Source organism: Leptopilina heterotoma, unplaced genomic scaffold (genome assembly GCF_015476425.1).
Source record: "Leptopilina heterotoma isolate Lh14 unplaced genomic scaffold, ASM1547642v1 Lhet_114, whole genome shotgun sequence".
Lineage (NCBI taxonomy): Eukaryota > Metazoa > Arthropoda > Insecta > Hymenoptera > Figitidae > Leptopilina > Leptopilina heterotoma.
In genome coordinates this window covers 5,232,258-5,258,573 of record NW_025110833.1, presented here as the reverse complement: position 1 = coordinate 5,258,573, position 26,316 = coordinate 5,232,258, and the positions used below count along the sequence as shown (strand labels likewise).

General features: G+C 23.4%; 2 protein-coding genes across 3 annotated transcripts in view; both read left to right on the top strand.

Moving 5' to 3' along the window:
• Positions 1–26,316, top strand: part of LOC122508757 — a 166,151-nt gene that overhangs the window by 33,157 nt on the left and 106,678 nt on the right. The window lies entirely within an intron of this gene.
• Positions 1,245–26,197, top strand: LOC122508618. The gene is made up of 10 exons (XM_043622078.1): positions 1,245–1,500; positions 11,290–11,449; positions 13,481–13,598; positions 17,495–17,639; positions 17,751–17,838; positions 18,083–18,440; positions 18,617–22,335; positions 23,540–23,583; positions 23,702–23,872; positions 24,528–26,197. The coding sequence occupies exons 1-7, from the start codon at positions 1,449–1,451 to the stop codon at positions 21,494–21,496; spliced, it is 3,801 nt and encodes a 1,266-aa protein (XP_043478013.1). The 5' UTR covers positions 1,245–1,448; the 3' UTR covers positions 21,497–22,335; positions 23,540–23,583; positions 23,702–23,872; positions 24,528–26,197.

Sequence of the window (26,316 nt, the reverse complement as noted above, 5' to 3'; positions counted from 1 at the left end):
TACTATTGATATTAATATATATATTAATATGCACTTCATATACTTATATTATTACTAATATATTAACACTACTGTTAAGGGGGTATTACTATTTGTCCTTTTTAATATTAGGCTAATAATAATATACACATATTAATATACACTTGATTAATATGAAATACTGTTATTAATACTTCAATATTAAGATGCTATTATTTTTAATATAGCTTTAAAATTAAGTATTATTAGTATTAGTATTCCCATAATGGTATTTAATATTAATATTCTCATATAGTATTCAGTAGGAAGTAGGACTATTAATTATATTATAGTATTCAATATTAGTTCTATACTATTAATTTTAATATCACAGGAAAAAAAAAGTGTTACTTTAACACTAAAAGTAGTGTTAAAACAACACGCAACATTTTTAACCGATACTGCGTGATTTTAACACTTCATTGGTGTTAAAATAGCCCTAAAGTAATTTTTTTTAAGTTAGAGGCGTATTTTGAATATTGAGTTGGGTGTCCAGACACCTCATAGTTACTCCTTCTAGGGTTAATAAGCAGTACCATTGATATTCTTCTAATATTAAGTCCTATTATTTTAATATACTCTAAAATTAAGTATTATTATTCTTGCTATTCGGTCAAAAATGGGTTTTAATAATTTTAAATTTAAATATTTTTTACCCTGTTTCGTTAAATTTAAATTTTTTATTATATTTTTTATTTTTTCATCACCCTTATTTTTATTTATTTTATTAATTTAAATTTAACGAAATAGTGTCCAAAAAAAAATATCTTAATTTCTCTACTTTTTTGCAACTTTTTTTTCTCCACGAGCCTTAAGGGCATGTCAAAGTCAATCCATTGGCGGATGAATCGGATGAATAAACAGTGAATATTCAACCCAACCAATCCGCTCTCGCTCAATTCGTGATTTTCCCCACTGCGCATGTTTTCCCTACATTCAAAAAAAAAAAAAGAAAAAACAAACCAAAAATCACTTTTTGAAATTCAAAAAACCCCTTGTGGAATGACAGTGTCCATTTTGGAAAATTCTTTCTTATGGAGACTAAATAAATCATTGAAAGTGTCTTTTAAGTAGTTGCAAGTGTTTTTTTTTGTATTGTTCCGTCTAGAGAGAGAGAGAGAGAGAGAGAGTTGCTACTCTATTTTTCTCTCTCTCTCTCTCCAGACGCCGGCAGGGGGCGCTTCTCACAGGAACGCTGCGCCGCGAGTAGCGTCAGTGTCAATATGGCCGTGGTAGAGTGTGGTCATGCTCACAGCGGTACCTTACGGTAGTTACAACTCTAAAGTGAAAACGATGAAGTGTTATTCTTCAGTGTAAAAATTCTCAAGTGAAGATCAAATTACGTGATCAATTAAATCTGTTTTTTTGAAAATAAAAAATAGTTGGAGAATTTAAAGTAGAGGAGAAAGAAAAAAGAAACAACAGCGATCATGATGAATTCAGTTGAATCTCCCATGGTCCAGTCGGATGCGTGCGCGACAGGTATGTATATATAGAAAATTGTGATTTTTTTTTCATCTTTCCGTTGATACGAATTTTCGTCTCTAGAATGTACTTTTTCAAAAAAAAAAAAAAAATGAAGAAAATTTTCTCTCAATTTTTACTTCTTTATTTTTCTCTTGTTCACGTTTTCGGAGTATTTTATTTATGATTTAGTATGGAACGTGTGTGTCTCGAGGTCTTATTGATTTCTTGGCCTTTTTAAGAGTCCGTCGCGCTTTATGGACGACATTCGAATTCATTACAAATACATGCTCGTAAAGGGAAAATACACAGCCTCCCGAGGCCAAAATGTTTCCTTTTGAGTCGTGTCACTTTTGGCGTGGATCGATAGTCTCAGACTCCCTGAACTTTAGCTATTGCCTGCCTATTCTCTCTCTCTCGATCTCTCTTTTCTCTATTCAAGTTTTTGAGCCTCCGATGTGCACAACTCTCGGCATCCGTTTCCTGCATTGCGTGCGGAAAAATAAAAAGAAATGTCCCATTTTTAAACCCAGGGGGGAGAGAGGCCAAGAGAAGATTTTCCCCTCTTTGTGAAGATTTTCTTCCAAAGAGAGAGAGAGAGAGAGAAGGAATGTGAAAAGATTTTGAAGAAAGAAAAAGGAATTTGCTTTTGTAACAAGTCGAGTGTATTTTTAGAGAGATTTTTGTGTCAATCGGCATTTCACTTTTGCGATGCATAGAAGATTATAATTGAAATCAGTTTGAGGGAGATTTATTTTGGAAATTTAACGATAAGAGGAGGAAAAAAAACATGTGGTCTTTTTTTCTTCTTTTTTTTAAGAAACCAGCGCGTGGGTCTGTTTACAAATTTAAATGATGTTCTCAAGTTTGGGTCTCATGGGTTTTTGGAGTAGATGATAAATTAGGTGAAGAAGCATGCCGGGGTAAAAATAAATTTTCTTTTTGGAGGAGGAAATTGAAAAAGTTTTTGTTTAATTACAACCGGTGATGTTAATTAACAAAGAGCAAAAGAAATCTATTAAAAAAGAGTTTTTAGATGTTCTTCAACTTTCGAACGTTTGAAATTTTTTTACTTCTTTCTTCAAATTTAAAATTTGTTTTTTGTCAATAAAAAATTTCATTTTCTTAAATTACTTAATTTACTCTTAAATTACTTAATTTACTTTTACTCTTTATTTTTAATTACTTAAATTTTTATTATCCCAAAGTTTCCATTTATCAGATGAACGAAATTTGTTTGTTTCTTCTTTAAACTAATTTTTACTCCAATAATTTTGCGACTCTATAAAAAAAATAATAAAGCCTTTAAATCTAAATTTTAAGTTTTAAACTTTTAGTTCAGTCAGTAATTTATAAAAAATAGTTTTATTGAAAAATAGAAAATATTTCGTTCATTTGAACGTTCAAAACTTGTGGATCATAAATTTTTAACTTAAATTCCAGAATAGTATTGTTAATGCAAATAAAATACTAAAAAGTATTTTAAGCTAGAAAATAAAAAAACAATTTAAGAGTAATAATTAGTTTTGATTTCGACTTTAAAAATTGAAAAAAAATCAAAACTAAAAACAAAAATCTATTAAAATCGAATTTTTGGTTGAAGAAAGAAAAATTATTTTGCAATTTTTGTCTGAAGGGAAAGAGATGAAAATTATTTGCTTAGCCTTTTGGTTTCGATGTGAAAATTTACACCTTAAACTTACCTGAAAATTTACGATTCTACCTGTGAAAAACTTCAATGTTACCTGAAGTTGTGAATTTTGGTTGTGGACAAAATTTTTTTATTTCCATTTCTCATCTTATGACCAAAATATGTGTAAATTATTTTTTTAATTTAAGAAATCCAGAAATTTTGCGAAGGAAATATTTTTTATAAAAATATTATCATAATTTAAAGACTAAAAAAATTAAAAAATTAACTTTTACATTTAGAAACTTTACGATCAGAGTTTACAATTAATTTCTTTTTTTTTTGAAAGAGTCGCAAAATTATTGTGCTAAAAATTTAATTTGAAGAAGAAATAAATAAATTTTTTGGAGTAAAATTAAAAATTAAAAGAAGGAGAAAAAATTTTTAATTCTTCCACAAAATCGAATTTCTTCATAGTTAAAAATCAAATTTTGACTAAACTGACAAAATTTTCGTTATAATGTCACAATTTTGATTAAAGATTCAAAAATTTCAGTTGAATTTTGACCAAAATTTTAGATAAAATAGATTTTTTATTTCTTCAACCAAAGAATTTTTGAAAAATTTTGTAAAGTTTCTAAAGTTTATAATGTTTTTTTATTTATTTTCTTTTATAAAAAAAAGATTCAAAAGTTTTTTTTAAAAAGATTATTAAAAAGAACGCAATTTTAGTTAAATAACAAAATATTTTAATCAAGAAAGCAAACATTTTGGTCCAAAAATCAAAATTTTTGATTCTAGTAAATTTTTTTCTAAAAACGTAAATTTCTACTATAATTTCTGTCATTTTTCAATTTTAGTAACAAAATTTTTAATTAGTTTTTTTATTTTATTACTAAATAATAATCAAAAAAACATTTAAAAATACAAAATAAATAAAATAATAATAATAAATAAGAAAAATATAAGTACAAAATAAAAAGATAAATAAAAAATACATAAAAATGCCCAAGTGCATAAAATACGAAATATTATATATTTTATATAATAAACATATTTTGCAAAACGAAATAAATAATTTTCAACCCATCTCCTTTATTATTTGCGACAAAAAGAAATTTATAATTTTATTTCTTATTTACACAGCAGTCTTATCCTAAAAGTGAGCATTTTAAATTTAAATTCCATTTCTTTATTCCATGCAGCTATATGCAGCGCACAGACGGCATGTCTGATGCAGTATATACCTATACATATAAAACATTGATACGAAATTTTTGATAAGCACGTTTACATCTCGAAATATCAATAAAAAAAAATAAAAATTTTCCAGCCGCGAAAAATAATATCTAAATAAAAAAAGCGTCACTGATACTTTTTTTTTAAATGCAATCTATCACATTTCCGATTCTCAATTATTTTATCTTTTATTGAGTTTTAAATGCCTCAATATATATGTATATATTTTCCCAGTAAAATAGTTATTAAAATGCAATCAATTTTTTTCTTTTGTGATGATTGGAAAATAATTGAAGAATCGTTTTTAAATTTGATTCAAACAACATCAAAGGTTAAAAATTAAATATAATATACATGTTGTAAAATGCAAACTTTTCACTTTATATATACGAATTTGTGTGAGTTTGAATATTACCTATAATTTACTTGTAATTAAAAAATAAATAAATAAAAAAATCGATACAAAAATTGTTCAAAGGGAAAATAATTACAGTTTTTAAATTATAAAATATCGAGTATCTGCATTATTGGGGAAATTTGTTGATTAATCGAAGTTCAAATAAATATGTGTTAGGTTTAAATTCGCATTGAATATCAGTTCTGTATTTTCGGTGTATTTTTATTCAAATATAAATGAATTAAATAAATTTGAAAGATTCGACAATAAGTAAATTAAGTATTAAATTTAAAAAAATCAGCTGAAAATAAATAAAATAATAAATTGATTAAAAACATTTCGGCAATAAACAAATTGAATAATAAATTAATTTTAAAAAATCAACAGTAAATAAATTAAATAATTAATTTTCAAAAATCGGCATTAAATAAATTATATTATAAATTAATTTTCGAAAATCAACAATAAATAAATTGAATATTAAATTAATTTTCAAAAATCAGCAATAAATTATATTATAAATTAATTTAAAAAAGCAGCGATAAATAAATTAAATAAGTAAAATAAATCAAAGAATAAATTAACTAAATATAAAATCTGAAATAGTGAAAATTTTCGTTTCCCTGAAGTTTCGAAAGTTTAAATGAACAAAAATTTTTTTGATTTCATTCAAATTTGAATTTTATTGAAAAATACCTTTTTTCAAATTAAAAAAATTCTTAACAAACTAAATGTTTAATTAAATATTTATTTTATTATCGTTTTTTTTTTTGAAAATATTTAAAATAAAAAAAAAATTCATTCAAAACTTTTAGGACAAAAACAATAATGTTCCAAAATATTTGAAAGTTCAAATGAAAAAAAAATCGTTCATTTTGAAAGTTAAGAACTTGAGAAGGTAATTAATTTGCCCAGAAAAAATAATTAAGGAATTGAAGGAAAAAAGAAATTCATTATTTAGAGTGTAATATTAAATTTTTAATGTTACGAACAAAAATTTTAACGTATTGAAAAGAAGGTAATATATCAAAGCGAGTGATGAATCAAATTGATGGGGGTTAATAAGAAAAAATGCTCCCATTGAAAATGGAATTAACTTTTATAATTGCTTATTTCGAAATGGGAAGATTAACTTTTTAATCATTTTAATTGAGACTTGGTTTATTTGGTTTTAATGTTGTTTTTTTTTCTCCGAGTTTCGTGCGAGAGATTTCATCCAGCACCATTCGCGAGATGTTGGAGATTTAAAATTTTTTTTTCAACCCTCTCAATCGAACGTGAATCATTATTACCGTATTCTTCACATTTAATTGGAAAAAAAATTTTCATCAAAATTTTCTTTTGAACAAAAGTTTTATCAATATATAAACTCTATTTTTTTCTCTCTCTTTCTCTAGAGAGAAATTTTTTAATCCGTACTTCACATCTTTATAATTATAATTATATCAGACTTTAAAAAAAAGATACAAAAGCGTAAGATAGACGAAATATGAATTATAAAATTTACATCTCTGAAATAATAATATTTTTTTTTTGAGAAAAATTTGAAATTTTTTAAATTGAACTCTTCATGTGTGTATTTAAAAACAAAAGGAAAAAAATTTTTTTTTGTCAGACCGTCACATTTTATATTCAAGTGAATGAATTTCCATATCAAACAAAAAAGTCAAAGACGAATACAAAATAGGAAATTTTATATCTGTAGAAAATTTTTTTTCTTTTTTGCAAGGAAACTTTTTTTTTTGCTTTTGTTTTAATTAACAAACGAATTTGAATATTAGTCAAGTGAGGCGAAAGTGAAGCAAAAATGGGATTTTTTTTCTGTTTTTAAAAGGGGGAGTATTAATAAAGGAAGAAACATTTTTTTTTTTGAAATAATGCATCACGTCTGTCAAAATTATCAATCTCTATAGCTTTTTCAATGATTACTTGAGTGGTTGACACGCAAAGAATGTAGTGAAAGATAACATTTTTCTACCTTGTGTATCAAAATCCTACAAAAAAAAAAGAAAAAAATACATTTTTGTTTAATTTTTTTCTTTTTCATTACGAGCAAAAATCTGTGACTGAATCTTTCTGTAGGAAAACTCATTCAGGTGATTTTTTTCAAAAGCTTTTTTATCATTTCTTTTTTACTTTTTGTTGTTATTATTATTATTATTATTATTATTATTATTATTATTATTATTATTATTATTATTATTATTATTATTATTATTATTATTATTATTATTATTATTATTATTATTATTACGAATCATATTTTTAGAGATTAAATTAAATTTTTAATTAAAAGTATTTCTTTTACTTAAATTTATTTATTATTTATTTATTTATTATTAATGTTAAATATTATTATTAAAATATCAATAATATTTAATGTTAACACATTTCAATTGCAGAAAATTTGGTAAATTAAGCAAATGTGTTTTTTTCAATAAAAAAAATTTTTTTCCGTTAATTCTTTTGCGCCACTATAAAAAAAAAAGTTAAATATAAAGTTTCGAAATGAAAAATTTAACTTTTTAATTTATTGAAAATAATTTTAATAAAAAATATTTCGCTCAGAACTTATTTTACTATTTTTTTTTAATTCTTTTACAATGAAGCTGGTATTAAAAAAGAACATTGATTTATTAGAAAACGATTTTTTTTCTTCATTCAAAAAAAAAAAAAAAAAAAAAAAATTTGCTCCTCTTATATAAATGTGTTGTCAATTAATTGAAAGCTTTTCATTAAGCATCGCTGTAATTGAATAAAAGTTGGATGCTGTATATATATAAATTTATATACGGTTTAAAATTAAAAGCAGTAGAGTTAAAAAAATAAAGTTTAAAGATTGAAAATTATGGTTCATTGCTGATCGTTAATGATTTTATTGACTCTAGTGACAAGAAGGGATTGATTACCAGCTTGTTTTGAAGTTTGATATAAATTGCTGTGCTCAACTTGCGATTTTTTTTTTTATTTTAGTTTATCGACACAGAAACTAGTGCGTCAGTCTAGCATTAGTTTTGAATTATTTATTAAGTAAAAGATAAAGGAAGGAAAAATTTTGTATTTCCAAAAAATTTTCCCCCTCGAAAAAAAGAAAAAAGAAAATTAGTTTTCGAAGTCATTTATATTTAATGTCTATGTTATTTATTATCTATACTATTTTTATAGTTTTATTATATATTTTTTGTATTCTTCATTTATTTGTGTGCATCGAGTGTCATTATTATTATTTTTATTTTTAATTATATAATTAAATTAAATTGAATTTATAGTAAACTATTTTTTTAATTATTTAATTAAATTATTATTTAATTATTATTATTATTATATGAGTTTATTGTAAATTACTTTTTAATTTTTATTAATTTTATTTTTTTTTATTTCATTTTATTTATAATTATTAAATTTTTATTTATTTTTTTAGTTAGTTTATTATGTAACGTCCGAGATTTTTGATGATTTTGTTTATTTAAAAAAATATTTTTTAATATGAAATTGAAATTAAATAAATGTTGCTTGAAGCAATATTTTTTTCTCCCCCGACTGTCTGTCCAATTCTTCTTTCAATTTATCGTTTGAAATAATTTTTTTCCCCGCTTTCTTTCCGAGGATTTTTCTGGCTTTTCGTTATTACTATTAGAAATTCTTTCGAAATTACATTTTTTTCTAGTAAAACAAACATGACGGGGAATATTTAATGGAAATATACATTTTTCATTTCACATTTGTAATTAGTATTCTTCACGACTGTCAAAGTCAGAGTGCAGTTGAGTTTGTAATACTCCAACTGAATGTAAACGTCAGTTTAAATTTATAGCGTTTATATATTATTTTCATTGTTCAAAGTGTGTATCCTCTTCAGTAAAGAGAAAAATCAGTCTGTAATGGAAAAAATGGAAAAAGAAAGAAAAATTGCATTGAATATTATTAGAATTGATGAATTAAAAAAATTTCTTCTTTTGATAAAGAAAAATCGAGGGGAGAATTTAGTTGATAAAATAATTTTTTATAGAATTTTTTTTTAATGAATAAAAGATAAAAATTGAAAAAAAAAGAAAAATAAAAAAAAAAGTAAAAACATGAAAATAAATAAAAAGATCTAAAAATTTGAATAAAAATAAGAAGTAAATAAATAAAAGCAGAAAAAATAGAAACTAAACAAATAAGAAAATAAATAAAAACAGGAAAATAATTTTAAAAAATCAATAAAAATATAAATAAAAATAAGAAGTTAAATAAAAAAAGCAGGAAAAAAATAAATGAATAAAAAGTAAACAAATAACAAAATAAATAATAAAGGAAAATACTTTTTATTCATTTATTTATTTGACATTAAGAAAATTAATATTTTTGTTATTATTTTGATTTGTAAATTTCAAAATATAACAAAAAAAAAAAAATAATAGAACAAATATTTTATCTTTTTTCTGCGTAAATAAAACCGTCACGTATTTTTTTCTTTATTCGGAGTTTGCAAAAAAATTGAAAAAAAAAATTTTTATGCCATTTATTTTTGTACTGGTTTAGTTTTCTTTCTATTTCATTTTTGGTGGAATTCTTTTTCCGTGTCTAGAATATTTGAGAGATGACGATGCGAGAAATTTGAACTGGCACACAGGTAATTCAATATATTAGAGAATAATTTCTCTGAGACCCAAAATGCTGAAATGTGGACACCACCATCTCGAAGTTTAGCTCCCAAATTACCAAGTCGGTAACTCAGAACTCAAGCGTGGAATTTTCCACTTGAATGCACTTAATTCACTTATTTACAGGCAGTCGAACACTTTAGCAAAAATTTATATAATTACTCCATCGAATTTCTTTGAAAATTATTTATCTTAAAAAATTATTGAAAGAAAAAAATTATATTGTAGACAAAATTGAAATAATAGCTGCAATAAAAAGAACTATAATTTTTGAACTTTTAATTTCATTTCGAAAAAATATTTGTTGAATCAAATTTATTAATTTTTTAATTGACAATTTGAAAAAGAAAAAGGAATTCAATGATTAAATTTTAAATTTCGTTTCAAAAACTTTTTTTTTGGGGGAAATGTGTAAATTTAGAGTTGAAAAATTTTTTTCTCAAGAATATTTAATAAAATATTTAATTTTTTAATTGAAATTCAAAAAGTAGGAAATTCAAGTTTAAATTTTAAATTTCGTTTAAAAAATTTTGGTTAAAAATAAATATTTTTAGGGAAACTTTTTTTGGGGGGGGGGGAAATATGCAAATTTAGAGTTGAAAAATTTCTTTTCCAAGGTATAATTCGGTGGCAGAAGTTTTGAGGATATAATTTCTGTTAATTAAAGGCATATTCAAGTGCTAGATGCGTCTGGAGACACATGCAGGCGACTGTAAATTTACAAAGGGATTTCATTCTTTTTCAAACTTTCTAAAAGCTCGCCAAAGACTTGCACACCTGCTCCTTAGAAACAGATGTCGGTGTCGGTTAGAGTTGTAGCTATTTTTGAATTTTCTATTCAAAAACTTTTCTATTCCGTCACAGATTGAGGAAAATTTATTCCGCAACCCTTTCGCATTATATGAATTTATATAATACATTGTTCATCAAAACTCCATGTATTGTTATTATTATTATTTTTATTATTATATTCTTATTTTTATTCTTTATTTCTTATTTATTTGATTAATTAAATTATTATTGATTATTACTCATTTATTATATTAATTTTCGGTAATTATTTCTTCCTCATAGAGGAAGTATTATTATTATTATTTTTAATTATAAATTATTATTTTTATTGTAATTATTATAATTCTTAGTTTTATTCTTTATTTTCTATTTTACTCTCGTTTTTATTATCATTATCATCATTTTATAGAAAATTATAATCCGTAGGTAAAAGAAATTCTTTTCTCAAATTTCATATTGAATGAAGTTTCTTTGAATGTCAATCAAAAACAATTCATATTCACTTGAAATTAATTCTGATTCTTTCTACTTTTCTTCAAAGGGGTAATAGAATTTCATTAAAACGAACTAAATATACTTTTTAGTGATTTCGAAAAAAAAATTTAATTTTCTTCTTTTGAGATCAAAAATTAAAAAAAAAATCCCTTTACCGAGTTTGTATTTGTATTTGACGTTTGAATTCCATGAATCAAAAATTAGGGAAATGCGAGTGGAAAAAAAATTCTCTTAAATTTATTTCCGTGGATCAAATTTTATAAAAAGGATTTACTTAATTATTATTATTAATTTTATTTTTTTTATTTAGTTTATTATTATTATTTTTTTAAATTTTTATTTCTATTTTTATTTTTTATTTTTATTTCTATTTTTATTTACATTTTTATTTTCTTTCTTTATATTTTAAATTTTTATTTATTTTTTTTTTATTTATTTAAATCGTTAAATAAATAAATAAATATTTTTTCATAAAGACTGTATTTTTTTTTTGTTTAATATTTTATAAGTTACTTGTCAATATTTTTATGATTATGTAAAAAAAATAAATGAAATGTAAATTGAAAATTTGATTTGAATTAAAATTTTAATTTTTATTAATGTTTTAGAATTGCAGCATTCGCCGAACATCGTTGAAAAAAATAATAAGAAAAACACGAAGAAACCAATGTTACCAGCGATAGATTTATTTCCCTCGGTTTTTCATTTTAATCATGCAAATCAACACAATATGTCTTCTTTACTTGATAGTATGAGATGCATTAAAAGGTAAATTGAACACGAAATTATTATTATTCTTTCTCCACTTACTCACAATAAGCTTATAACCAGTATTATTTTTTGTGCACTGGTCCACTATCTCTTTATTATTTTACACCAACTCACGAGTTGTATTTTTTTAACACTAAACTTGCACAACTTTTTTATTATTACTACTGTTTTTGTTAAATAATAATTGATAATATTAATTTTTGGTATTATTATTATATTATTATCATTATTATTACTATTATATTATTATTTTAAAATTATTATTACTATTGTTATTACTATTATTATTAGTAGTAGTATTACTATTATTTTATTATTTTACTATTATTAATTATTATTATTACTATTATTTTTATTAGTAGTATTACTATTATGTTACTATTACTGTGTTACTACTATTACTATTATTATTTATATTATTATTAATATTACTATTAATATTAACATTATTAACAATTTTCACTAACAATTATGATTTTTTATTTCAAAAAAGTTTTGAATCTTCAAGTGAATGACAATTTTTTCCCATTTGATTATTTTTAATAACTAAATTAATTAATAATTAATTTCATTATTTTTAATATTTAAATTCATTAATAATTAATTTCATTATTTTTAATATTTAAATTAATTAATAATTAATTTCTTAAAGAAGAATAAAGAATAAAACAAAAGAAAAATAAATAGAAGATTAAATTTTAATAATAAAATGAATCAGAATTATAGAAAATATAATTAAACATTCAATCAAGAATTAAGAATTCGTTTTTTTAATGTAAAAATTTGTAAAATGTAAAATAAATATTTTTTTTATAAAAAGGAAAAATATGCAGAAAAAAAAATTTTGTCGTTCATTTGAACTTTGGAAACTTTGAGAACGTTATTTTATTCACATATTGAGAATAATAATTAATAGTTCAAATATTCACTTTAAGGTAAATTTTTTTTCGTCAAGTTTAAAAATTTTTTTCTCAATGTTTTTTTGAAAACAATTTTTCTTTTATATTTGACACTGAATAATTACAATAACTATGTGAAGTTAATTATTAATGATAGTTGTGCAAAAGCAAATTTAATTAGGAAATTTACGATGGAAAAAATAATTAATTAATTATGATGAGTTTTACGTGAAATTAATTAATTACGCGATAATTAGGAAAATTTTTACTATAATGCAATTAGGATAGTAATTATGGTAATTTGTGTGGTGAAATTTATTAGCCAACTAATTTATGTCAATATGTATTCAATAATAATTTATTAGTAATAATTATAATTTTTTTATTAATAATTATTTATTGTTTTTCAAGAATAATTATTTATCGTTTTTTAGTAATAATTATTTATCCTTTATCATTTTTGAATAATATTGTTTTTAATAATATTATTTTATTTTCTAATAATAATATCGTCTTGCAATAAAAATATTGTTTTCCAATGAAAATTATTTTTCGTTTTTTAGTCATTCACTCATTATTATATAATAATGACTATTTAACATTTTAACTATTTATTAATTTTTTTATTTGCAATTTATCCTTATTGTGAATAAATTTTTTTTTTTTAAATGAAAATAGTTGAAGCAAAAATGTCTTTTATCTCAATTCTGGAGAAATTAGCAATTGAGAATATTCCTTCATGATTATATTTAATCTAAAGAAATATTATCTCGAGAGGGAAAATGTAAAATAAGAAATTCTCTTATATTAGTGTATGTAGATATAGCTTATAATAGTCTGAATATAGTCTAGAAATTCTCTTTTTAATGAATACGTATATTTGGAGAAAAATATATAACTCTATTCATTCGAGTGAAAATGAGTGTTCGTAAAATTTAAATTCTATCCTCAATAGTTTGCTTCACTAGGTAGTAAAAGGGGTTTTGGGTATATATATAAAGGTTCGAAATTGCAAGCCATTTACGTTCTATTGTCTGGTTATTAAGTATGGGGAAGAGAAGAACCTTTCTAATTTAAGCTGTGTCTTCATTTAGGAAAATTGTCTTTCATAAGCATATTTGAATTACAGTAATATAAGTTCCAATATTAATGACTGCTACGAAAAGCCCATGAAAGCAGCATTATTAAAGGAGTCCATCCATCAGGCCTTGAGCTGGATTTTGATGTCTTATCGAAATCTCCCAAAGGTGAGAAATTGCAAACTAATTTTTATTTTTATTATCGATTATTTTCGCAAGGACTTAAATTTTTTTTTATTAAATACCAGGCCTCGGTCTTATATTAAATTGCGACTTTTTCGTACTTTTCTTCCAAAATTTTGCGATAAAATATATTTTTACTATGAAATTAAATGCAACTTATTTCGATTTTTATAATGCGAAAAATAACTATAAACAAATCTTTCAAAATTTGTTTTTTTAATAATTTTTCTAATTAGACTTTTGAAATGTACAATTAAACAGATTTTGAATAATTGAAATTTTGTAAAGTTTAATTAAAAATAAATCATTTTTTTCAAGTATTTTATTACAATTTTTGAAAATTAACTTTTAACAATTTAATTAAAAATTTTGGAAATAATTCAATTATCAAAAATTTGAATGAATTATCGTGTTAATTCAATAAAAATGAAAATTAGGTTCTAAAAATAATTTATGAAAAAAGTAATTCTCTGAATTATTTTGTTCTAATTTTTTTAAATTCAATTTTCAATATTCAATATTTTCAATATTTAAGAGAAAATTCAAATACATACACAATAATAAGAACATTAACATTTTTTAGAATTATTTTTAACATTTTTGGAGAAAATAATCATATTCAAAATTTTTAATTATAAAATTCTTCAAAAAAAAATTTTTTTTAAATTATACAAAAATTCTTCAATTATTTTCGAAAAATTACATTACAATATTTAAAAAAAAACTAATTCTTAAAATTGTTTGATTAAAATTTTTTAAGATTCAATTACCTTCGAAGAAAGTAAATTAAAATTTTTTAAAATCTACTATTTTAGAATTTTTGAGAAATTATTTATAATTAAAAGTCTTTAAAAATTTTATTTTTTAAAAATATTTCTTAAAAATTCAATTATTTTTCAAAGATTTAATCAAATTTTCAATTATTTTCCACAAGATTTTACTAAATTTTTTTTTTTTTAAAAAAAAAATTTTTTTTTTTTAAAGATTTTCGCAAATTTCAATTGTTTGGACATTTTTTAATTGTATATTGTAAAACTATTGTCTTTCAAAAATTATTTAGAAATATTTTTAAATAGTTAATTTTACGAATTTCTGTATTAAAATTTTTGAAAATATTCTACATTAGTATTTTTTAAAAGAAAAATCCACTTTTTCAATTATAAAAAATTGAATTTTCGAAGAACTTTCGGAAAATTATTAAAAATTAATATAGATTAATATAGATAATTGATTTAGATATTAAATTTAGTTAAAAATTGTAGAAAATAATTGAATTTTTGGAAGGGTTATAGTTTTAATTGTTAGAAATTATTAAATTTCAGAAGTTGAAATTTAAAAAAAATTTTTTCATGTAAAAAAAGAAATAAGAAGTATTTAAATATTTATTTGGTAAAATTATACAAGTTTTGATAAATTGAATTTAGAAATCAGGGAAATAGAAAATAAAATTTTTGTGACAACACTAATTTTAATAAACGATTTTTTCGACTTTTTTTCTATTTTCAATCGACCAAAAGCGACCTTTTTTTTATTTGTTAAAGTCGATCCGAGGCCTGAATAACTGATTGTAAAATTTTGTTGTAGACCCAAGGCCACAAAATTTACAAACATTATTTTTATTTATTTTTTTTCTTCTTTATTTTTTATTTTAGTTATTTTGTTTTCTTCAGTTATTTCTTTAGTTTAGTTTACTTAATTTCTTTATTTATTATTTTCTCATTTATTTAATTTATTGTTTTATTATTGTATAATTGTGATAAAAAGAAAATAAAAAATTCATGAACAACCGATTCGATTTAAAACAATAAAAAAAGAATAATAATAATTAAAAATTTTAATAAAATAATTATAAAAATTTACTGAATCGTAAATTTGAATTTTTTTGACATTAATAATAAACTAAAAAGAGAAGTTATAAATGAATTAATGTGTGAAACATAATTTTATTTTGAGTGACGTTTGACGAAAGGAAAAATGAAAGCTTGAGGGAAACAAAAAGTAATATAATATATTGAGTTTAACGTCCTTCTTAGTTTATTGATTACTGGAACCTTATAAATTCAGGGTGCTCACTAACATCTCAGCGATAATATCATAATATTTTATGCTGCTAATGGCGATGGAAATTATACCCAGTCATTGTTAATTTACATGCATATGTATATATTTACGGTTTAATTTTCAACTTTTCTTTTCTTTTTTTCTTTTTCCTTTTTTTTCTAAATATAGAGTTACACGCAAATATCATAAGTCAAAATGTAAAATGTTTCATCAAACATCATTTCTTTTTATGCAGATTATTATCGTTTAACGATATGAAAAAAACTAATTGCAGAGTCATTTTGCCCTTTTCACCTCGATTTTATCGTTTTGGTTTTGTCTCAATTTCTGATATTTCTAAATACATTTTGTGGAAAAATTTTCCTTTTTTAATTGTTAATTTAGTTATAATTATTATTTATTATTATTGTATTATAAATTCTCTTTATTTTATTTGTTTTATTTTAGTCATTTTATTTTATTTATTTAAGTAATTTTATTTCACTCATGAATTAATTAATCACCAAGTTTTATTTTATTTATTCTTCGTAGTTCAACTAAATGGCTAAATTTGATTAATTATTAATTTGAATAAACATTTGAGTGTTATTCAAATTATTAAATGTTGGTAATTATTTATTGGAAAATAAATATTTAATTTAAACATTCAATTTTCAAATTATTTCGAAAAATTATTTATCGTAATAATTAATTCAAATTAATTGATATCAATTTTACAACCACATTAATTATCAAAATGATAATAATCTGTTGGAAAAATGGTTAATTTTCAAAAAAAATTGATTAACACGAGTTGATAAATACACCGCACAATTAATTTGATATATAATTAATTAGTTCCTTGCGTTATTAATTTACTTTCGTATTATTAATTTTTCTTCCTTTTTTTATTTACAATTTTTAGAATTACTACTCAAGTAAATTATTCTTGAGTTTTTCCCTAAACTTTATCAGATTGGATTAAATTATCAAGATTAGAATTGAAAGAGAATTTTATGTGTATGAAATTTTCGGGGGGGAAAAATAAAGTTTTTTTTTTCTTTCGATCGATTTTCCCGTTTTACACTATTTTCATCCTGTGTTCTGTCCATCAATTACGGTTCGCCCTTTTAGGACAGCACTTCCGGGCTCCCTTAGGAATGCAATTCTTCACAAAGAGGAAACATTGCTTTTTTTTACCCTCCTGCAACTGTCAGGTCTTTAAAACTCGAAAAAAGAGAGAAAAAACTAAAAAAAAAATTAAACGTAATGTCTGGTTAAAAAAAATATACGTAATTATCAGAAAATTCTTTTTGTATTTTTAATTCTCTAATAATAATTACTGAAAAAGAAGATACAAGAATAATCCGGAAATCCTGTATTAAAATTTTTGGGGGATACAAAAATTATCCAAGCAAGGAGAAAAAGATTTTGGGAAAAGGGAAAATAGAATAAAATTACTCCGGAAATCCTGTAAAATTAAATCAATTTAATCTTTTTCCAAATATTGTTTGTAAAAAAGGGAGAAAAATATATTCACAGTTGTTTTGAACAGAATTTAATTTTTAATTTAAAAATAAAATCTTTTCACTTGAAAATAAAAAAAAAATTTCGTTTTCGTCAAACGAAACTCATGTTTTGCGACAGGAAAGTTTTATTTTGATCTCTGAAATCAAGTTGTAAATAGTCAGTCTTTGATAAAATTAGTACGAAGCGTCTCTTCTTTTTTTTTTTTTTTACTTTTTACTTTTTTAATGAATGAAGAATTATTATAATTTTTCTAGATAAATTCCTTGAAATTATTTTTTAAAAAAATATTTTTTCTTCCTCCCCATTTCCAGGATGAAAATTCTTCAGCTTATCTTGAAAGTACGTCGGATTTATTAGCAATGTACATAGACATGGAACTGAGAGCGTCTAAAAGAGGACAAGAACAATTCAGTGCAATTTCGACTCGACTAATTTGTTGCCTTTATACGTACCTTGGTAAGAATTTTTCATAATTTTATATATGAAATTGAATTTTTTATCAAAAAAAAAAGAAAAATGAAGAATTTTAAATTAACCGCATTTTATACTCGTTTTCTTTATTTTCAGATAACTCCACTGATTATATGGTTGATACTTTAATCAAAATTCGACACATGAGTCATTTATTTCATATTATTCTCGATCCAATTATGGCGTAAGTTGTTATTTTCTTTTGAATTATCGATTTTTCTTTTTTATTCCAGATTTTTTTAATGCTTCAAATTCGAAGGAAATTTCAAGAAAGAATTTTATTTTTTATATTTCAGTATAAAGAAATATTTGAAATTATTTATTTATATTTCTGTTTTGAAAACTCGATTAAACTTTGTATTTTTAATTTTTCTGTTTTCCATTTTCTAAATTTACATTTGCAATAAATCAAATTTTGTTTATTTCAGGAAAATTTTGAAAAATATTCCACCATTGCCAAAATCGGAAATAGTTTACGTGAGATATTTACTTGGTTTTCGCCTTTGGAAAATGATAAACAGTGATTTAGTTGGAAAGAAACAAATTCGTCAAACTGCTGTCACTCTATTGGGTACGGCGCCAACGAATTTGCCCGATTTTCTAATGAATTACTACGGTTCCGGATCGCAGATGAAGTCAACTCTATTTTTAATGAAGCACAAATTTGACGTGAAAGCATGCTGCGCCGATTTTATTAATTTTTGCAAGAGAGAAGCTGAAAATTGTTCTCAATCCGATGACAAAATGAATTGTCACGAACGAGTTCAAGATCCAGAGCAACAAGTGGTGAGAAAAAAAATAAATTATCAATAATTAGCCATTTTTTCTGTAGAGTAGAATTTTTTTTCAATTCTGATTTTCGTAAACATTAGATTTTCCCCAATTTCGATTTTTTCAAATCGATCTCCTTTTGTTACAATAAAATATGTTTCTCATCACATTTTTTTTTTGTTTTTAAATAGCCGAATGAAGTTATTGCCAAAGAATCTAGTTCAATTAAAAAAGTTTGTTCTTTATCGGAAAAAATTGTTAACGATCCTAAAAATTGCGTTTTATTAGATACATCAAATAAATCTAATCTCTCTAATGATTTAAGTAGAATTTCAATTAACGATTCAACACCTATTTTAAATAATAAATCAATTAATAAATCCATTAGGCCTTTAACGAAACGAAAAACGAAAAAATCCACAGACATTATCATAATAGATATAACTAATGAATATTCTGCACCGAAGATAACAAGAAAGAAGAATCGAATATTAATACCCTGGTTAGAGAATATAAAGAAGCAAAATTTACAAAGGTTAAATACAGAGAAGGAAGAGAAGAAGAATAAGAAAAAGGAAACAAAATCGCCTGCGAAGGAAATTCTCAAATATTTCCTATTGGTAACTGAAGACAAGGAGCAAAAGAAAATTGAATCAAATCTTTATTCATCATTTAATACGTGGGTGGAATTTAAAGAGGAAATACCTGCCACGGATTTTTATCAATTTTTTGATGAAGAAGCAAGTGAAGAGGATTCTGACGAAATTATTGTATCTTCACCAGAGGAAGGCATTAGAGACTTATCCATAAAATCAGTATTAAATAGTGATAGAATTTCTAGTGATAGTGAAAATAATAGTGAGGAATTATTAATGGATAATAATGAAGAATTAATTAAAGAAGAAGAAATTCCCATTGTTGCGAGGCTCGATAATTACAAGACTGATTTGCAAGCAGAGGCTAATGTTATTAATAATTCGGATGTAAATAATATCGAGACAAATACCGTTTGCGAAGGTATGTCGACCATGATTTTGGATGAGCGTCAAAATTCAACTCCACCTGAATCGTTCAATCAATTTACGGATTTACCATCGGTTAGAATTTTTGATGAACAAACAAAGGACAGTGAAATTGACGAGAGAAATCAACCACTTGATTGTTCGTCAAAAATTTTGGAAACATCCAATATTGTAGAATCGAATTTACAGCAAACATCTTTTGCTACCAGTGAAAATTCAAATGTTTTGAATTATCCCGAACGTCCCTCAAATATTGTTCATTCGTCAAATTATCTAAATTCTCCCACAAGTGCTTTTGAGACACCATCATCAAATATTCACAATTCGGCAAATTTTTCCACTAGTTCTCCGTATTTTAGGGACAATTTAACAAATTACTGTGACTCGTCATTTGGTGAAAATCAATCTGTTGTTGACTATACACTACCAAAGGGGAAAATAATTGAAAACTCCCCGAACACTGACAATTATTCATTTCAAGATTCTCAATTTCAAGAAAATGCTGATGCACTATCGGTATTGGCTTCTGTTTGCGCCGCGCAAAAGGGCAATAATTCACCTTCGAAAATTATTAAAGTGAAGGATTACGCCCGCTGGAAACCGACAACAACCAGCTATCCCGAAATAGACTCCAAGGCTCTCTATCAATTCTCTGATAATTCTGACGTCATGAGCAGCCGAGTAGTCAACGTATATCCGGAAGATGCTTTTGACAAAGTGGCCCTTCAAGTTGAAGTTATATCAACGAGCGATGGATTAACAGACAATATGAGTCAATCATTTCGCGAAACGCCAAATGTCATTCTCAATGGCGAGACTGTTATTCTATTGCAAAAATCACCGAATAGTAATGTTTATATCATCAACAAGGCGAAGGAGAATAAAAATAGTGACGACGAGGAGGACGATGAGAAGTTGCTGCGAAACGATAACGAAATTCCCCAGGACACGGAATCACAACACAAGAATCTAAACATAAAAACCGAAGTTGATGATCTAATGCTAAAAACCGAGAAGAAGAAAAATTGTCGTCAAAACGTCAAACAGGAATTCACCACCTGCGGTATTCCGTTGATTTCTCACGAGCACAATTCACAACTACCATTGCACCCAACAACAATTCCCACCTATTTTTCCACAAATCCCGAAATTCGAATGCCATACCACAAACACTGCGGCACTCTGCCAATAAATCCATCCACTGCCGTAATTCCCCAAAATTCACTCTGCACTTGTCTAGCCTCGCCCTACGAAGTCATGACCCACTGTCACTCCCACATTCATCCAAACACCGAGGCAAACACCTTCATCGAAAATAATTCCTACTTTCTTCCCAATCAACAATCAACCGTCCAAGAGCACGAACGAACAAAATCAAATTCCCGAATTTCCAATCTCTACGACGATCAACTATACTGTAAACACGAGTCAAAAACAAAAGAAGAAGTCAAATACAAAACAGAAATTAAATATCAACGCGAAAACAATAGATTACCCCTTAAAAAAAGATTGAAACCCTATGATATGTCAATAAAACTAGAGCGTTATTCAACAAATCCAGAAATCCAAACACAGGGAATGATGACACCACCGGAAATTGGTGCAACTGTCGAACTAACAACAGCCAAGGAAGATTCATCATCGCCCATTGAAAATCGTCACTTACTACACTCGCATCATTATCATCATCATCATCAATTGGAAAAAATTCGCGACAATAATAAAGATCAAAGGCGACTTGTCAATAGTCAATTGAGTAATGTGCCATTGCTCCCACCACCCTCGCATTATCACGAATCAAGTTACCAAAGAGCTGGTGATATTAAAACATCAAAGGCAAATTCAACATTAAAGCGCTCGGCAAATCCTCAGGAATTGCAACAGCAGCAGCAGCAGCAATCATCAAGCAAAAAAGCCCGAAGATCCACATCACGACAAACAAGAAGTTCCCAAAGAAAAATGCCGAAAGTTAATTACAATTATAGTGGAGACGATGTAGAATTATATCCGTCCTGTTCGAAACGAAAGAGGAAGAGGACTAGTCGATGATCAATACTGCTTCCCATCAAAATTCACCGTTGTTGAAGATAAAAATTTTTCCCCGTAACAAAAAAAACATCACTGATTTTATCAGGCTGTGGTATTTTTAATTTGTAAATAGTAGCAAAAAAAAAAAGGATTAACAAATAATTGTAAATACGTCTTTTTAAAAATTCATCACTCGAAGAAAACATCGCACGAAGAAAACAGAAGATCTTTCGACAACTATTTTGAAGATTATTTTTCAATAAATATTGAATAAATATTTTATTGAATAACTCCTACTTTTGAAGATAATTGGTTATGTGAGATATTATTTTGCCTCACCGAGGAAGAGGATTTCCTTACCGATTTCGAATTTAGTTTGTAAAAAGCGAATTTGACCAAAAAAAAAAAAATTTTTTTTTTCTTTATTCGATGCGGTGTAAATTATATCGGAATACGTAAAAAACAAAATAACTTGTGTATAAATAGTAAAATAAAAGTATCTATAACATTCTCGTTTATATTTGAAAGTCGAATAAAAAAAACTAACATTTTTCGAAAGTCTGAGAAAGATATTAATGAAATATTTTGTAAAAAAAAAAGGAAACGAAAGAAGAAGATAAAAAATCGATAATGTAGTTAAATATATTTATGCAATTAGAAATTATTTAAAGTTTAAAGAAATTGAAACGATTCGTCCATGCACTTTAGTGGGAGAACATGTTCTTCCACTGGCATGATTTCAAATTTAAAGGGACGGTAACTCGAGAAATAAATATTAATTTATTACAAATTTAAAAAGTATCGTCGACGAATACTTCTCACTGGTCCCACAGACAAAAAGCGACTAATCGTTAATCTGGGTAAATATTTTTTTTTATCTCAACCTTTTTTTGCGTAAACGAAACAATTTTTTGTTATTATTCGACTAAATTGTATATTTATTGTTTTATTTTTATTTAATTATATTTTTTTATTATTGTTTATTTCTATTTATTTCTATATATTTTTGTTTATTTCTATTTATTTTTGTTTATTTCTATTCATTTTTATTTATTTTTGTTTATTTCTATTTATTTTTCTTTATTTTTTTTATCAAGCAAATTGTTATTTGTTCAATTTTTTTTTAATTTTCAATTTTAATAAATTATTATTTGAATTTTTTTCTGTACAATAATTTTGTTCTTTGTTATATTTTTTGTACTATTTGAAATAAAAAAAATTAAAATTAATTAAATAATGAATTTTATAAAATTGAATAATACAAATTTTTATTTGAATTTAATTTAAGAACGTAATAAACTTAATTTAATAATAAATAATGCAATAAATATAGATAATAAATAATACAAATTATCCGAAAATTTCATTGAATAAATACATTTAAATAAATAATTTTCAAACATTAGCAGAGTTTATTTTTAAATTCAAAATTAATTATTAAAATAAAATCATGAAAGAATTAAATGCGATTAATGAAAATTATTTATTATTAATTTTTATTAATAAATAATATTCAGTAATGTTTATTTGGTATTAATAATAAATAATATTATGCAATATTAATTAATAATATTAAGTAATTTATTTATTATTAATAATAATAAACAATATTTTTAAAAAGTATAAAAAATTTTATTTTTTTTTTAAATTAAAAAAAAGTGACAAAAAATAATTCGAAAGTGAAGTTTAAAAAATTAATTGAATATAAATTAAATAAATTTATTAATATTAATTTAATAAGTTAAATAATATTATTCTAAATGTCCGAAGAAATTTAAAGAAAAAATTTCGGTAAAATATTTATTTATTTTTTAACATATATAAATATTTTATTTATATGTTTGGAAGCTTTTTAAAAATTTTCAGTTCTCTATGTACTTGATAAAAATATTTGTTTTATAAAACGAAATTTCGATAAAAAAAAAAACGAAAATATTTATAAATATAAAAATGCAAATTTGTAAAAAATATTTACAAAAGTATTAATTTCTTTATTTTTTTTATTTATACAGAAATATTGCAAAAAAAAATTATTTATTAACAAATTGCATATTTTGTTTACAGGTTGTTTTACAAAGCTGTTTTATTCTACTTTAACTTGCTTCAAGGTAGTGAAAATTATACATTTTATCACTGTTTTCAATTTTTTTTCGCAGTAAATTAAAATTAAAAATTAATTAAAATAAACGTTGTGAATAAATTTATTAATAATATGATTATTTTCAGATTTGGACAACTGAAACAAGTTTTAGAATGAGATCAGATTCAGTCAAACTTTTTTAAAGACTGAAAGCCTATTACCGGGTTTTAAGAAGATAAGGGGGGAAGGACCTGAATTTTTAGAGTCTCAGGAATCGATTTAAAAAAAGTGAAAGCAAACACTTATTTTGTGTTCAGGTAGAAATTTTAATATATTTTTAATAATTATTTGTGTATTTTTTATATTTTTATTTTTATTTTTTAAAATATCTTTCTTTATATCTTTATGTATAATCATAATTTTTATATACTATATTTTAATATTTATTTTATATTTTAATTGTTATTAATATTTTTTTTCAATTTTTTGCAAATTTTTTTTTGTATTTTCTATTTTTTAATTATTTACATATTTAATTCTTGTATTTTTTAAATGATATCTGAATTTCTTGTTATTATATTTTTTAATAATATTTTAATAACTGTTTAATGATTTCTGTATATTTATCTTGTTTCTATATTATAATTTATTTTTGTATTATTTATTATTCGTTAATATTATTTATTTATTTTCAATTTGTGGATAATTCAGGAAAAAATTGGAAAATAATTTTATTTTGTTATTATTATTAATATGATTTATTGCTGATTATTAATTAATTTATTACTTATTATTAATTAATTTATTTATTTCTTATTATTAATTATTTATTACTTGTTATTAATTAATTTATTTCTTATTATTAATTATTTATTACTTGTTATTAATTTATTTATTACTTATTAATTAATGAATTACTTAATAACTTATTTATTAATTAAAATGAACTAATAATTTATTTACTTCTTTCAGATTAATTAGATATTAAAAACATGAAGAATTCCATGCTATTCAGTAAAATGCCGTCAATAAAACTTGCCAAATAAAGCAGATAATATCATACAATTAGATAATTATAAGCAACCGACTACTTATGTACGAAAAAAACAATAGTCCAGTCAAATAGTTCCGTGTTTAATAACAAAAAAAAATGATTGTAATTAATAAAAAATCAAAAAAAAAAAAAATAGATAGCATGGCTGACTAGTCATCTTAAAATTTAAAAAAAAAGATGTATTCTTTAAAACAAAAAGCGCTTATTGAATGAACAAATAATGATAATGAGATCGATACCAATTATGTACATTCCCTATATACAATTATTATTTCTTGCACAACCTATTGTTTCGAATAGTTTAGATAAGAAAAGAATTTTCTTTTCTGTTAAAAAAAAAACCCTTTTCCACCATTCCATTAATTATGTGCCAATCTAAATAGTAATATACTTTAAAATAGTGACAAAAATAAATTTAAAAAAATCTGTGTTTTTTTTAATGAAAAGCCGATTTCAAAATTTGCTCAGAAAGTAAATTTTAAATTAATTTTAAAAAAATATAACGAGATATTTTTAGTCAAATTACAATTTTCAATATAGTCATATCCCAATACCTGATCTCAAACCTGTGATGACACTCGATAGCTCTAGCTGAGAAATGAAAAAAAAAAAATGTTTTTATTTGTACAAAAAAAGAAAAAAAAATTGTACCTCGCTTATTGTTTTTTTTTTAATCTATCATTGCCAAATACGTAATACAAAAATCTTTGCAAGAAGTGTGTATTCCCAAAAAAAAAATGTTTTCTTTTTCTTCTTCATTTAAAAAAAGATCTCTGATTCATGTGTATAAAAAAAATAATTCACACTTCAAAAAGTGAAGATAAATGAGTGACCTTCCTTTACTCTACGAATTTAATAATTATAAAAATTATTAAAAATTTTTCTAAAAATAGACTGCATTATTAACAAATTCTCGTTTTATTTTCTTCTAAAAACTGATTTTCTGTTAATTAAAAGTCTGATAGATTTTAAGTTCGTCTATGTAAAATTATTATTATTATTATTGAAAAAAATATAAAAGACTGATCTACTTTTATTGGAGCGTGTTAGAAAATATTAGTGAAAAAAAAATAATGATAATTAAATATATAGTCTATAAGTACAATAAAAGTCGATCAATCGAATATTTTTTTTTCTTGGAAATAAAAATAAATTATCGTATTTTAATATGGCATGGACTTAAGATAAAATAAAAAAGAAAATTTAGAATTCGAATCAAAAGTGTACTTTTACGTATATTATTGATAATTAAGATATTAGTTTTATTAAGTGTAATTTGTGAATTGTGTTGTACGAATGTATAGATATTAATAATATGTTGATTGAAAGGCTGATCCTTTAGGGAAAAAATTATTTACCATGAAAATATTATAAAAAAAAAAAAAAAATGAAAATGATGATTATGAAGAAAAAAAGCCTCCTTTATTGGCTGTCATTTTCTTTTTAAATTGACGGTAAATAAAGTATAATGTGGCGAAATTAAAATTATTTATAATATTAAGGACCTTACCACACACAAGCTATGTATAAAGCATTTGTTATGTCCTATAATTTATAATATGAGAAATATAGATATCTTTACATTAAATATCGACTTTTTCCTTGATATTGCCTCTTTTATATTTATAATATTATTTACTAAAATATTTATTAAATATTATTAATTTATTATAAATTATAACATTGATTAAAAATTATTTATTTTGA

Excerpts from the sequence above, each read along its gene's own strand:
- LOC122508618 (XM_043622078.1), top strand. The coding sequence starts at position 1,449 with ATGATGAATTCAGTTGAATCTCCCATGGTCCAGTCGGATGCGTGCGCG. Across the intron at positions 11,450-13,480 it reads AGTATGAGATGCATTAAAAG|TAATATAAGTTCCAATATTA; the intron begins GTAAATTGAACA and ends TTTGAATTACAG. Across the intron at positions 17,640-17,750 it reads TTGCCTTTATACGTACCTTG|ATAACTCCACTGATTATATG; the intron begins GTAAGAATTTTT and ends CTTTATTTTCAG.